This window comes from Dacryopinax primogenitus (genome assembly GCF_000292625.1).
Source record: "Dacryopinax primogenitus strain DJM-731 SS1 chromosome Unknown DACRYscaffold_4, whole genome shotgun sequence".
Lineage (NCBI taxonomy): Eukaryota > Fungi > Basidiomycota > Dacrymycetes > Dacrymycetales > Dacrymycetaceae > Dacryopinax > Dacryopinax primogenitus.
Window position 1 is genome coordinate 813,275 of NW_024467201.1, and position 12,789 is coordinate 826,063.

The following is a 12,789-nucleotide window of genomic DNA, read 5'->3' on the forward strand; positions in this document are numbered from 1 at the left end:
TTGCCGAACACCCGACAAATTTGCCCATCTTATCTGACACTCACGCAGGCGTGCGACGTTCCATGTCTAGCACAGCGACGGAGGACAAGGTCTCGAGGCGTTCTTCGGTCGCTCCAGTCAAAGAATCCCAGAAGCCCATTTCCGCCAGCTTACGGGCATCTATATCTCCACCGCGCATACCAGTTCGCGTTTCTGCGAGTCGCAAATCCGTTGCGAGCACGGCAACACCGAGCAGCCCACACTTGCCGAGTGTCACCAGTAGCCCCCTAGTCCGGACAAAGCCGGTGTCAAGATTAACTGGGGACAGCACTAACAGCACTGCGGCCTCCAGACAGGTTCGGCCAACCGGGGGCTCGGCCGCAAGAAGCGTATCAAATGAATCTCAGAAGGAAGGACGAAACAAACTGCGCCGTAGCACTTCAACTGTTACACCAACCAGCTCCCCGCCCCGCTCAGCGTCACCTACCGTCAAAGGAACACGCCTTCAACCACCCAAAGAATCGACATCTTCAGCGCTCGTTCCTTCCCCTCTGAAGAGAAATTCCACAGGGCCGGCAGCGATGTTACTAAACCAGGCATTGAACCCCCAAGGGTCTGATTTGCTCCGAGCTGCATTTACGAGCGCTATGAGCGACTGGAGGGCAGAATCTTCGCGTGCAACACGTAATTTGCACATGGAGGTGATCAGGAGCGCGCGGCTCCAACAGGTACGTGACGAGAAACGTGCAAGAATCAGGGGTCCATGGATGACTGATGTGTGCCCTAGAATGAGTTTCGGCGAATGATGGAAGAGTACATGGATGAGGTAAGAAGGTTGCGAGAAGAAAACGAGTTGCTTAGGAATGAGAATGAGCGATTGCGGCGAGGGTATTGATATGATTTGTGTACATGTTTTACTTTTGTAAGATGAATTGTTTGTTGTAATTGAAGTTACAATGCACCCCCATTGCCAAGTGAATTGAAATGGGCTGATTCGTCGTCAATAGCCCGTGTGTGAACAGGTGCGAATTTCCCATTCGATCGCGACGCGGAAGCAACCAACATAGCTGGTCATTGCGGTCCCTTCTCTCCTCATCACCTTGTCTGCCCCTCCTCGTCGCGTATTCCCTCTTCCTCGTCGTCTTCTTCCCCTTCTTCGTCCTTCCTCTCTCTCTTGACGACGACCGCAACTCATACGCATACACCTACCCTGCTCTGCTGGACATCAGACTGACAACTCCCAGCATTCCACCCTCGCTTTGCCCTTCTCTCGTCGTCCTCTTTATGTTCTCATAATACCCAAAGTCACTCCTTGCATCGCACCGCATCCACCAATGCCAAATCCGAACTTCTTCCCCTTACCCGATTCATCACGCCCATCGCTTCCAATGCACACCCGACAGCCTACGCGCCAAGGTGGCGGCGGCTCGATCCGACGCGCAAAGACGCTGGTTAAACCAGAGCGGTCTGTGGCACCCGCGCCGCTAATCAACCCCCCCACGATCGTGGGTTCCCAAGCGGTCAAGCTGGTCGATCCCGCAGACTCCTGGGACGCTTGGCGCATCTTCTCCCTCTTAATCACCTTCTGGGCTCCACCCATCTTCCTCAAATGGGCCCGCATATCGGACACTCCGTCCCAGCAGGCCTGGCGAGAAAAGGTGGCCTTGTGCTTTCTTGCGCTCGTCCTGGGCGCGTTTGTGGGGTTCGTCACCATGGGATTAGACAGGGTACTTTGCCCGACCAGCGCGTCCATCGACCAATCGCGATATTCTAAGCTCGGCAGCACCCCAGGCACGCTGGGCGTCGAAGGGTGGGAATACAACATCAGTTCCTCCACGCCACCGGCAAACTTCGACTTTTTTACTATTGCGGCCCAGGAGCCCGGCCAGGATATCACCCCGTACTTCCAGCGCGGCTACGCGAACTTCCCCGCATGCCAGAGTCTCAGTGCGCGGTTCGCCAATATGAACGTCTGCAATGGGACAACCTGCCCGATGGGAGATCCTAGCCAGCCGGCCACTTTCCAGATGTACAATCTCCAGAATACCTCGCTCATAGTCGGGTACGATTGGGACCAGGTTGCCAACCTCACTGACTACATGGTCATCGACGGCGACGTGCTGAATATGCAGCCCTACATGCAGTCCAATCCGAACCCCATCACCGCCGACCCTGTCGATGCAGCTATCCGATCTGTTTTGCGGACCAGGCCGGGCAGTTCAGGTCGAGATGCTACCATGCTGTTCTACTCTCGACCATACCTCAAGAGTGCAGTGCCTTGCCTCCAAGAACGCTACTATGCAGGGAGCATCGACAAGCTTACTGCGGGATGTTTCATCAGCACGCTGTTCCTCTACATCAGTCTCGTTATGATCATGGGTATCGTCCTCACCCGATTCGGAATGGCATGCATCTTCAATTGGTTCATCAGTGCCGAGCTGGTCAAGCCTCCGCGCAACCTTAGCAGGACCGTCATTTCTCCCGCTGTCATGCCAGAAGGTGCAAACGTCACGGTGGACAACGAGATGGGTACCGCACCCTGGACAGCACGTGCGGCCAAGAAGAGCGGGAAGCTCACGAAGCGGTCATCGAAGACGTCCCGGCCCAGCTCACCTAGCCTGCGTGGCCCAGCAGCAGCAGCCGCAGTCGCCGCCGCCCAACCGCTGATCCAGGCAACCCAAATAGGAGCAGAACTCTACACCGTATGCCTCGTGACCTGTTACTCGGAGAATGAACATTCCATCCGTGGCACGCTTGACTCAATCGCCGGTACTCAGTACTCGGACAAGCGCAAGTTGCTCTTTGTCGTCTGCGATGGTATGGTCACCGGTTCTGGGGAGAAGACAAGCACACCAGACATCTGTGTGGGATTATTGGAGGCGGATGAGCGGTTTGGAGACCCGATGCCGCTCTTGTACGGAGCTATCGGAACAGGCGCGAAAAGAGAGAACAGGGCGATGGTGTATGCTGGCCATTACGGTGCGCTTGTTCCCCTATCAAATGACCACGTTATTAATGAATTAATTAGTGTACGGTAAACACCGGACGCCGACTATCATTGTAGTCAAGTGCGGGATGGAAAAGGAAATGAATGGCCCCAAGCCAGGCAACCGTGGCAAACGTGACAGCCAGCTGGTCCTCATGAACTTCTTCCAGCGGGTCACGTACAACGACCGGATGACTCCACTGGACTTCGATATGTTCCGCAAGATCCAGGTGCTCATGGGTGTGACGCCGGACTTCTTCGAATTGTGTCTCATGGTGAGTGCACTATTAACATTCCATTGTGGCAGTAGGCCGACCTTCAGACAGGTTGATGCCGATACCCGCGTGGACACCATGTCGTTGAAGCAGCTCGTCAACTGTATGCACCACGACCGTATGATCATGGGCGTCTGTGGCGAGACCCGAATTGCCAACAAACGGCAGTCTTGGGTCACTATGATCCAGGTCTACGAATATTTCATCTCTCATCATTTGGCTAAGGCCTTCGAGTCGGTTTTCGGTGGTGTTACCTGTCTTCCCGGATGCTTCTCCATGTATCGACTGAAAGCACGCAAGGCGCAAGATGACGACTGGATCCCGCTTTTGTGCAAGCCCGAAATCGTCCGTGATTACAGTCAGAGCGACGTCACAACTCTGCACCAGAAAAACCTGCTTCTCCTTGGAGAAGATCGATTTCTCACCACCATTCTTTTGCGTACCTTCCCCAGCCGCAAAATGATCTTCTGCCCACAAGCAAAGTGTCATACTGTGGCTCCCGATGAGTTTAAAGTTCTTCTTTCTCAACGCCGCCGATGGATCAACTCGACCGTGCACAATCTCATGGAGCTCGTCCGCGTTCGGAATCTCTGTGGCACCTTCTGTTTTTCCATGCAATTTGTGGTTTTCATGGATCTTCTAGGTACAGCTGTGCTGCCAGTTTCTATCTGTCTGACCTACGCCCTTATTGTCAACATGGTCCTCGAGCCCCCGAACTCGTTCGAAAAGGCCATCCCCCTCATGCTCCTGGTCGCGGTCATCGGTCTTCCCGCCATCCTCATCCTCATCACCACCCGCAAATTTATTTACGTCGCATGGATGTTTATATATCTCCTGGCGCTTCCCATTTGGAATTTCGTTCTTCCTGTTTACGCGTTTTGGCACTTCGACGACTTCTCATGGGGTGAAACGAGGTACGTGCTTACTGCTGCTTGGGATGGTCGATGTTAACCTTCATGCAGGAAAGTCGAAGGTGAGCTCAAGTCCCTTGGGCATGGTGGCGGCGTCGCTGGAGCGTATGACGGTACTTCTGTTCCCTTACGTCGGTGGGAGGACTGGGAACGCTCTCGCCTGCGAAAGCTCAGGAGAGACGAACGTCGCCGAAGGGAGTTCGAACGTATGCAGTTCGGCAAGCATTTGGATCCGTTCTCTACTTCTCATTCCATGAATGGCCTCGGCAACGGCTCACCGTTCAGCGGTTCACCGTTCCAGGGCCGCGAAGTGATGGACGATGGCTATGACAGCGCTATGTCTGATACAGTCTCCGTTGTGTCGTCGAACGAGGACGACCACTGGGGCACTCAGATCGGAGGCTACAACGAAAATTCTGCACAATACCCACCTCCTCCCATTACCCTAGGCGCGGACATGGATGATGACTTCCTTCGAGAAGCGAAGACCGTCGGAAAGGATGAGATGGAAGCCATGCTTGAAGAAGGCTTCGACGATCGGCCCACCAACGACTTCAGCCCGGCGTATCGCGTGCCTCCGGTTCCTGCAATGGATTCTAAATACTTCGTGCAGGCGCCACCGGCCGCCCAGCGATATCGCCTTGAAGACAGCCCCGCTTACAGGCCGATGAGGCCGGTTGCGGACTCATCCGCAGTGCGGAGTCAGGGCCATGCCAGACAACGTTCAGGGGCAGCCGGGAAACCCATCAACTACGGTCCTCTGGGACCATTAGACCCCGGAGGAGGGAGGATATGAGGAGCCTGCGACGGCGTGGATCATGTACTTTTTATCGGATGGGATCTCTCCTCGCCAAAGAGCCTTTTTGATTGACTCTGCAGCCATAGCACGTTCCTAGCATATTTGTTACGCCGCATCTTTCGCTCTGCATGCCTCATACCCACTGCAATTCAGCACTCTAGTACCCTTTTCCTTTTCTCTTATTGCTCTACCTACCGTACCAATCTACCAACTAGATACGTTGCAATGGTAACTCTCGTTTCTTCGCGAACCTTAGCAGAGCAGCGAGCCACCCTCGACGTCAATCGTTTTGCCAGTCATGTTGGTGCACTTCATGAGGAAAAGATAGGTCTCTGCGATCTCTTCTGGCTGGGCTGTGTGCTTCACAAGGGAGTGGTCCGCCCACATCTTCATGAGACCTCCCCTCACTTCGGCTGGTAGACCATTCCACAGCTGACAAGCACGTCAGCCTATGTAGTTTCAGCATAGTGCTGGTTCACTAACCTCAGTGTCGACACCACCCGGTGACACGGTGTTCACACTAAGATCGGGTTAACTTTATTTTTCATAGCATCCAGTATTGGAACCTACCGAATCGGTGCCAGTTCGATAGCCAGTCCCCTTGTGATGCTCTCCGTTGCACCAGAGACTGCAGCAGTCATGGCCCACCCTTTGCCAGGGGGCTTCCGCACCTGTGAACCCACAGACATCGTCACAGATGCACCAGAGTTGAAGAGTCCTTTCTGGTAAGCATACTTGGCGGCAATAACAGGGCCAAAGAACCGAATGTCGAACATCGCTTTGTATGCCTCGAGGTCTTGATCCATGAAGTTGGTTTGGAGGGCGTCGCCGGCGGTCCATACCTGACGCGTGTTAGCCCCAGCGCACCATGAGTGATCATGCGAATCACGCACCAGATGGTCAAACTTCCCAACCTTATCCAAGAACACCTCAATCGACTTGGCGTCCTTTGCGTCAACTGTTGACCCCGATATCTTGCCCTCGAAGAGCGAGTTTGCTGCAAGGAGCTTCTTGACCGCCGCATCGACTTTGGCTTGTGTGCTGCTGGAGATGATGACACGGGCTCCGTGTTCCAGCGAGGCTTGAGCAACGGCGCAGCCGATACCAGAGGTCCCGCCAATAATAACGACGAGCTTGTCAACGAGGTGTCGCAGAGATGGAGAGCTTTGGGTCGTAGCGATAGACATAATTGATGTGTTGATCTTGCAATTGAAACTTGAAGAGAAAGGTGGTTCGTGTTCAGCGCATATGCACGAGCAGCCGGCTACTACTTATATCTCCCCTGCACATGTCTCCGATCGTGTCACTGCCCAGCGCTTCGGGCAGTAGCGATAGACATGCTGACTTGCTGATGAAGCTCGGAGACGAAGCTGTTTGTCCGGTGAAACACCTGCGATTGCTTATATATATATCTTGACATTCTGATCCGGCGATCACAGCTGGCCTTCTCAATGCCAGGGGCCTGCGAATGTGAATTAATCCTCTATTCTCACTTCCAGCAAACAAAATGTATGTACACACACGTAAGATCGAAGTGTAAGGGACGCCGTCTCTCGTAATAAAATAACATAAAGCATGCGCTTCGTTCGGGGGATCAACCCGGTCCCCGCATCGGGGATAACTAAGATCTTCATGCATTTGAGGACAAGGCCGCGGCAGTGAGGACATAATACAAGTTGCCGATCCAAGTCATCGCTCATTTATATTGGGATATCCCACTGTTTCACCTGCAGTCCCACCCTTCAAACAAGGCTGTTACTGAGGATTGATCGAGTGAAACCTGTTCGGTAGTCACTGCTGTGGCACGACTGTCACGGTGTTGCCGTCACACTACACATTTGTTATGCCGCATGGTACGCCTTTCGCACCCTTGCAATTCTGCTTCATATTCATATTGCCCTTTCTCTCTGGCACACTGCCGGCCTGCCTACCATCCCAATCCATCTAGATACAATGCAACAACCTCCAATTTCTTCGGGAAACTCAGCAGAGCAACGCTCCACCCTCGACATCGATCGTTTTCCCGGTCATATTGGTGCACTTCATTAGGAATAGATAGGATTCAGCAATCTCATCCGGCGTAGCTGTGTGCTGCACAAGAGAGTGGTCTGCGAACCCCTTCATAAAACCGGCCTTGACGTCGGCTGGCATGTGACCCCAGAGCTGACAAACGCATCAGTTAAATTATATAACACGCGACTCCAACTGCGCGTACCTCAGTGTCGACACCACCGGGCGCTACGGTATTCACGCTGAGATATCGTCAGCCTCACTAGTATACCTCCATATCATAACTCACCGAATCGGTGCCAACTCGACCGCGAGTCCCCTTGTGATACTCTCCACCGCACCCGTGACTGCAGCTATCATCGCCCACCCCTTAGCCGGCTTCCGCACCACAGTGCCCACAGACATCGTCACTGATGCGCCGGGGTTGAAGAGACCCTTCTTATAAGCATATTTGGCGGAGAGAACGGGTCCCCAGAAGCGGACATCGAATGTCGCCTTCTGGGTCTCGAGGTCTTCGTCCATGAAATTGGTCAGGAGGGAATCGCCGGCAGTCCACACCTGAGCAGGAAGCCACGACGATTAAGGTACGATGCAAAACGAGTCGCTCAAAGACGCACCAGATGGTCAAACTTCCCGACCTTGTCCCAGAATGCTTCAACCGACTTGACGTCCTTTGCATTCAAAGTCGACCCGGATACTTTCCCCTCGAAGAGAGGGTTAACGGCAAGGAGTCTCTTGACAGCCGCATCGACCTTGGCTTGCGTGCTGCTGGAAATGATGACACGGGCTCCATGTTCTAGGGAAGCTTGGGCGACGGAGTAGCCGATACCGGAGGTCCCGCCTACCAGGACGACGAGCTTGTCAACAAGATGCCGCAGGGAAGGGGCGCTTTGTGCTGTGGCGATAGACATGATTGATGGGGTGCTTTTACCAACGGTCCCAGAGAGAGCTGAGGGTGGGGAAGTATGGCGTGCTTATTGTTTGTCCAGCCTGGGGACACCTCCAGCAACTTATACCCTGACAAACCGCCAGCGCATCTTCTTGCTCGTGCGATCACAGCGGGCCGTCCGGGTCAACTCCAGATCCGCCCACGCATGTCCACGACATCGTTCTCTCCGACACCTGTACTGAATAAGCAAAATTCATCGAGAAGAAGCAAACCCATACGCACCAAGAAAGGGAGGCATGCCCGGCAAGGACAGACTAAGGGTGAATGTTATCCTACGTCGAATTGATGCGTGGACGGCGTGGGGAGACCGGTCCGCGATTGAAGGGCCCTTCGGCGATAGAACCCCTCATCGGGAGCAAGAATGATCAACATTACATTATGTAACACATTGACTTTTCTTCCAATCCTCACGCTTAGGATAAAGGGTGACAGCTCTTAGGAAAATGAATACAGTTCTTCAACGCAGTTACAGGACAACAAAGTTCATTCAATTCGGGAGGCTCCACAAACTAACACTATTTCTTACAAGAGGAGAGCACCACTCTCCACATACACGGTGCTCCCTGTCATCATGGGGCACTTCATGAGGAATAAGTACGCCTCGGCGCATTCCTCGGGCTGACCGCAATGCTTGAGCGGCGAGGAGTTGATGGCGCTTTGCTTCAGATACTCGACGACTTGCGGACTGGCGGCCTCCCACATCTGTTCACGGATCAGTATTGGATGCAAGAGGAAATCAATAACGATACCTCGGTGTGGACAGAGCCGGGAGCGACGGCATTCACTCTATCAGAGTCGGATGAGTGATAGTAAGACGTAAAACTCGGTCTTCTGACCTGATGGGAGCGACTTCCAGAGCCAATCCACGGGTGAACGAAACGATCGAGCCAGCGCCCGCTGTTCAAAGCATCAGCGCTACCTCGAGAACTGAGATCAGGTCATCGTTCGCTGACCAATAGCCATTGTCCACCCTTTAATCGCCTTCTGTGCGATATACCCGGTCGTGAGTGTCACGCTGCCGCCCTCGTTGAACAGCTTATTATTGAACACATGCTGAACAGCGATCGCAGGTGCGAGCAGACGGAGATCGGGACGGGCAGCACCGGCGACCAGGTCGTCAGTGAGGAAGTTGGGCATGCCGACCGCATCCCCAGCGGTCCAGACCTAAATGAAGACCATAGGCGCTTTTCTCGCTGCAAGCCAGTGCGGGACTTACAAGATGGTCGAACTTGCCAATCTTGTCCATCAGCGCCCGGATCGAATCAGGCTGCGTCGCATCCACGACCAACCCATCGATCTTTCCCGCAAAAGCGTTGTTCGCCTGGATGAGCTTCTGGACTGCCGTTTGGATCTTGGCCTCGTTGCTAGAGGCGATTACGACGATTGCACCTTGTTCGAGAGAGGACTGCGCCACGGCGAAGCCGATCTGCAGGTATAGCATAAGAGAATGAAGCCATAAAAAGGTGATTGGGCTGCATACACCTGACGATCCGCCTACAACGACAATACGTTTGTTGACGAGCTGCCTGAGAGAAGGCGAGGACGGCTCGGTAGCGATAGACATTGGGGAGAGCTTTGAGATGAGACAGAGAGGCGATCTCTTGCTATGTTTCTTGCTATGGGCTTACGATCGACATGTTCACCACCCAAGATTTATATCATTTCGAGGTAAGTGAGACACACGCTCTTTGATCCATGATGCCAGTTTAGCCTTGACGTGGAAGCTCGGCCGCAGGGTGGCCAATGTATACAACGCACGCGTACGATGTAGACGTACGTCAGCATAGAGATCGTTCTCGAGCCAAGCTCACAAGCCCACGCACAGTACCCACACCCAGTCCAAGATCAATAGAACGAGCAGTACACTGATGTTGAAGGTATATTGCAGAGATTGGAGTCCGTGGCCCACGAAGTGACCATTTGGAGCACCCTAGCGCCGTGTGGAAACCTATACCTCCCATGAAGGGAAATGTAGGCCAATGGGAGGGTCGAGATTTAAACTCCGCCAGGTATATCCATGAACAACTGCGGAAATCTGCGCACATATTACTGTCAAAATATGCAGCAACAAAACCCAACTTGAAGGTAGTACTAACAGATCAGACCGGGGTAAGAGCAGCATTGAGGCATTTGGTGATGACGCGTGCCAAAGACGCGTCCGCAAGAAGACGCCAGAAGACAAGAAGCCGCATTTGATGCAGTGCGCCGACGCCCTCTCTGCCACCACCACCACGACCACCACCACTCTCTTCCTCTGCTTCGTGAATGCGTACTGTCGTAAAAAGCAGCCCAAGTCTGATATAGTATATTTGGGTGACTTGAGCTTTGCTGGTCCTAATTCAGCATGGAACTTCACCGTATTCCAGACACGGTGCTCGACAGTAAGCGCAGTCACACCGGGACGGGTGATTCATTCTAATTGTTCAACCAGTTATCGTCGGAAACATCGTCTTCATCTCACCAGCGAGTGTCCCTGCACTTCTCTCATCGTCCGCACGAATTCGATGCTCCACTTTGCGCGCGCTCTTCAGCACGGTGACCATTCCGGATGATACGCGTCACACATTATCCCCGGAGGACGACGCGTACATTCCTCTCGGTGATAAACATGCTAGAGCGTTCCTTGCAGAGCCTGAGATATATGGCGCATATATCAAGACTTTGAAGATCACCGACCCTGTCATCCTCCACAACGAGAATTGCTCTAACAATAACCTCTTCCTCTTCACAGGAGGGACAAGAAAAGAACCCACCGGTCTGCTGACTCCAGTCCCAATCTCTACGCATACTATAGACCTGTGGCTGCGATGTATACCTAGCCTTCAGAACTTCATCTGGTGCTCCACAAGCCTTCCCCCAGATGGCATCTGCGAAACCCTCGGGCTTCATAGCAAAATGCTCCGCTGCTTCGCTTATGAACCTGCTTCATCCCTTCTGGTTACTCCTGTTGAGAAGGGCGTCGTAAGTAACACCCGAAATGGAGTTGCTAAATGGTTTCGTATCACCTTCCGTACTTGGTTTGCCGAGTTGCTCATCCACATTACCAGGGATGCAGTGTCACTCCTTCATCTCTATCAACTTCCCCAATTACGAACCATATCTGTATCTCGACTTTCACAAAGTGGTACACGAGCGTTATCACACTTATTACGATTATGCTCCGCGTCAGAGTGTACAGATGCTCATGCACACGATGATACTGGTACTCACAAACTCAGCATTGACGTTGTCTGGTTTGACGAAGAGCTATGCGATGCTATTGCAGGACTCGAACGACTCACGTCTCTCACAATCGGAACTTCTGGAACAACCCTGAGGGATCGAGGTCTACAGAGACTTATCGGCGGCTGCCGTTCTCTACAGCACCTTTCTCTGCGAGATGTCGAAGGTCGTATCTCAAGATCGTTCTGGTCATCCGTAATCCTCCCTCCATCACTGCGATCGTTCGTCATATCCATGTCTGAATCCGGGCCACATCATTCGTGGACTGCTGATCATCTTTATTCTCTCGCGAACCTCTCTCTATCTCACCTTGAAAGTATTCGTATCAAGCGCGTTCTCAATCCCATAATCGATCTTGGTTTCGATGCACCCGTTGATGACGTTGGTCGTTGGCCTGGGACTCTTATACCCAGCGAACTTGCCGAGTCGCTCAAAGGTAAAATCCGAGTGTTAGACTGTGACTGGTGGCTCTGGAGCCTTGGCGATCTGCGAACTGTGCTCGACCGCTGCCCCGATATGGAAGTGATTAGGATTGGACTCGATGTGCCCTTCACGAAGATATTCAGCCTTACCTCTTGCTTGTCTGCTCTGCGAAATCTGCGCGCGATCTCTCTCTGTGTCCCTGCTGAGCATGCACCTCAGAGCCCAATCCCCAAAGATGTGCCAATCTGGTGTCCTCCTTCTCCGGTCACGCCAGTGATTCCCCATCTGCCACCTACACCCTTGTCTTCTCCCGTTAAGCGGGCTACATATGCCACATATCGCGTTTCTGAGTCACCTACACCGCCTATGGAGACGGCTTGTACAGGAATGACCGATCCCGCTCTTCCTTCATTACGAGATATCAAAAAACTTGCGAAGAAGTGTCAGAAACTGGAAATACTTGGCGAGTGTATGCTCCTGTTTTGACAGGCCGTATGCTGACAACCTAGATAGAGTGGTACGGTCACGGAGCACGTGGTACCTGGACGATCGACAGAGAGCCACTTTTTAAAGTCAACTTTCTGGAGCCAACCGAGCCTGACCATGTGATCTCGAATCGGATCCGATGGGAGCAATCAGTTGCAGCGGCAGGTCCGAAGCCAGAGCTTCGGGATAATCACTCATGGATCGAGAGCGACTGGCACCGGGAAGAGATAGAGAAAGAGCGAACGCGCAGGTTTGAGAAGCAGCAAGAAGTCGAGCGAGAGAAACAGCGTCAGCTGGAAAAGGAGGAGAGGAAGCGCGAGCTGGAGAAGCTGAAGAGCCCCTCTGTGCCCATTTCGCCCGCGCTGCCCGTATCTCCTACTTCGGCGATTGCTCCGACCGAAGACGCTCACCCGTTTCCTTTGCCGGCGGCAACACGGTTGTCAAAACAGAAACCTATCCAGCCGATTAAAGAAGCTACGAACCACGGACCTGCGATACCGAGCACCTCAAGGACCCGGACATCAGCATCCGCCAGCAATGTGAAACGTGGTGGTGGTAGAGGCCGTGGATCAGGATGGTCGCACAGTGCCCGTGCTGAAAAGCCGAGTGCTGAAGCACCTTCGGGCCGTGCTCGTCGCTCTTCGGCCGGAGCGAGTCGTGGAGGTGGACGAGGCAGAGGAAGGTCTATAACTAGAGCCACCGCAGTCCGAGTTGGGCTTGTCCTTTGACACGCCTGCTGCCGTGTTTAC

General features: G+C 53.3%; 4 protein-coding genes across 4 annotated transcripts; 2 read left to right on the forward strand and 2 right to left on the reverse strand.

Moving 5' to 3' along the window:
- The first annotated feature begins 1,159 nt into the window (after positions 1-1,159).
- DACRYDRAFT_20829 (uncharacterized protein) lies at positions 1,160-6,177 on the forward strand. Its single transcript, XM_040772102.1, has 7 exons — positions 1,160-2,958; positions 3,008-3,240; positions 3,292-4,154; positions 4,203-5,382; positions 5,434-5,470; positions 5,521-5,792; positions 5,844-6,177. Exons 1-4 carry the CDS (start codon positions 1,314-1,316, stop codon positions 4,945-4,947), a joined length of 3,486 nt encoding a protein of 1,161 aa, XP_040631127.1. The 5' UTR covers positions 1,160-1,313; the 3' UTR covers positions 4,948-5,382; positions 5,434-5,470; positions 5,521-5,792; positions 5,844-6,177.
- Positions 6,178-6,806: 629 nt separating this feature from the next.
- Positions 6,807-7,871, reverse strand: DACRYDRAFT_98952 (short-chain dehydrogenase/reductase SDR; the record flags this gene model as incomplete). The annotated part of the gene is made up of 4 exons (XM_040777555.1): positions 6,807-7,113; positions 7,166-7,202; positions 7,250-7,518; positions 7,578-7,871. The coding sequence occupies 4 exons, from the start codon at positions 7,869-7,871 to the stop codon at positions 6,934-6,936; spliced, it is 780 nt and encodes a 259-aa protein (XP_040631128.1). The 3' UTR covers positions 6,807-6,933.
- A 560-nt stretch (positions 7,872-8,431) lies between these two features.
- Positions 8,432-9,473, reverse strand: DACRYDRAFT_105301 (NADP-binding protein; the record flags this gene model as incomplete). Its single annotated transcript, XM_040768070.1, has 6 exons — positions 8,432-8,611; positions 8,659-8,695; positions 8,746-8,806; positions 8,863-9,073; positions 9,126-9,335; positions 9,390-9,473. The coding sequence occupies 6 exons, from the start codon at positions 9,471-9,473 to the stop codon at positions 8,432-8,434; spliced, it is 783 nt and encodes a 260-aa protein (XP_040631129.1).
- Positions 9,474-10,253: 780 nt separating this feature from the next.
- On the forward strand, positions 10,254-12,768 carry DACRYDRAFT_114606 (uncharacterized protein; the record flags this gene model as incomplete). The annotated part of the gene is made up of 5 exons (XM_040769850.1): positions 10,254-10,290; positions 10,341-10,870; positions 10,957-11,081; positions 11,128-12,023; positions 12,086-12,768. The coding sequence occupies 5 exons, from the start codon at positions 10,254-10,256 to the stop codon at positions 12,766-12,768; spliced, it is 2,271 nt and encodes a 756-aa protein (XP_040631130.1).
- Between the last annotated feature and the right edge of the window lie 21 nt (positions 12,769-12,789).

Bases quoted from the DNA above. Each gene is read 5' to 3' on its own strand.
- DACRYDRAFT_20829 (XM_040772102.1), top strand. From the start codon at position 1,314: ATGCCAAATCCGAACTTCTTCCCCTTACCCGATTCATCACGCCCATCG. The intron at 3,241-3,291 runs GTGAGTGCACTA...ACCTTCAGACAG, and splicing joins TCTTCGAATTGTGTCTCATG to GTTGATGCCGATACCCGCGT. The intron at 4,155-4,202 runs GTACGTGCTTAC...ACCTTCATGCAG, and splicing joins TTCTCATGGGGTGAAACGAG to GAAAGTCGAAGGTGAGCTCA.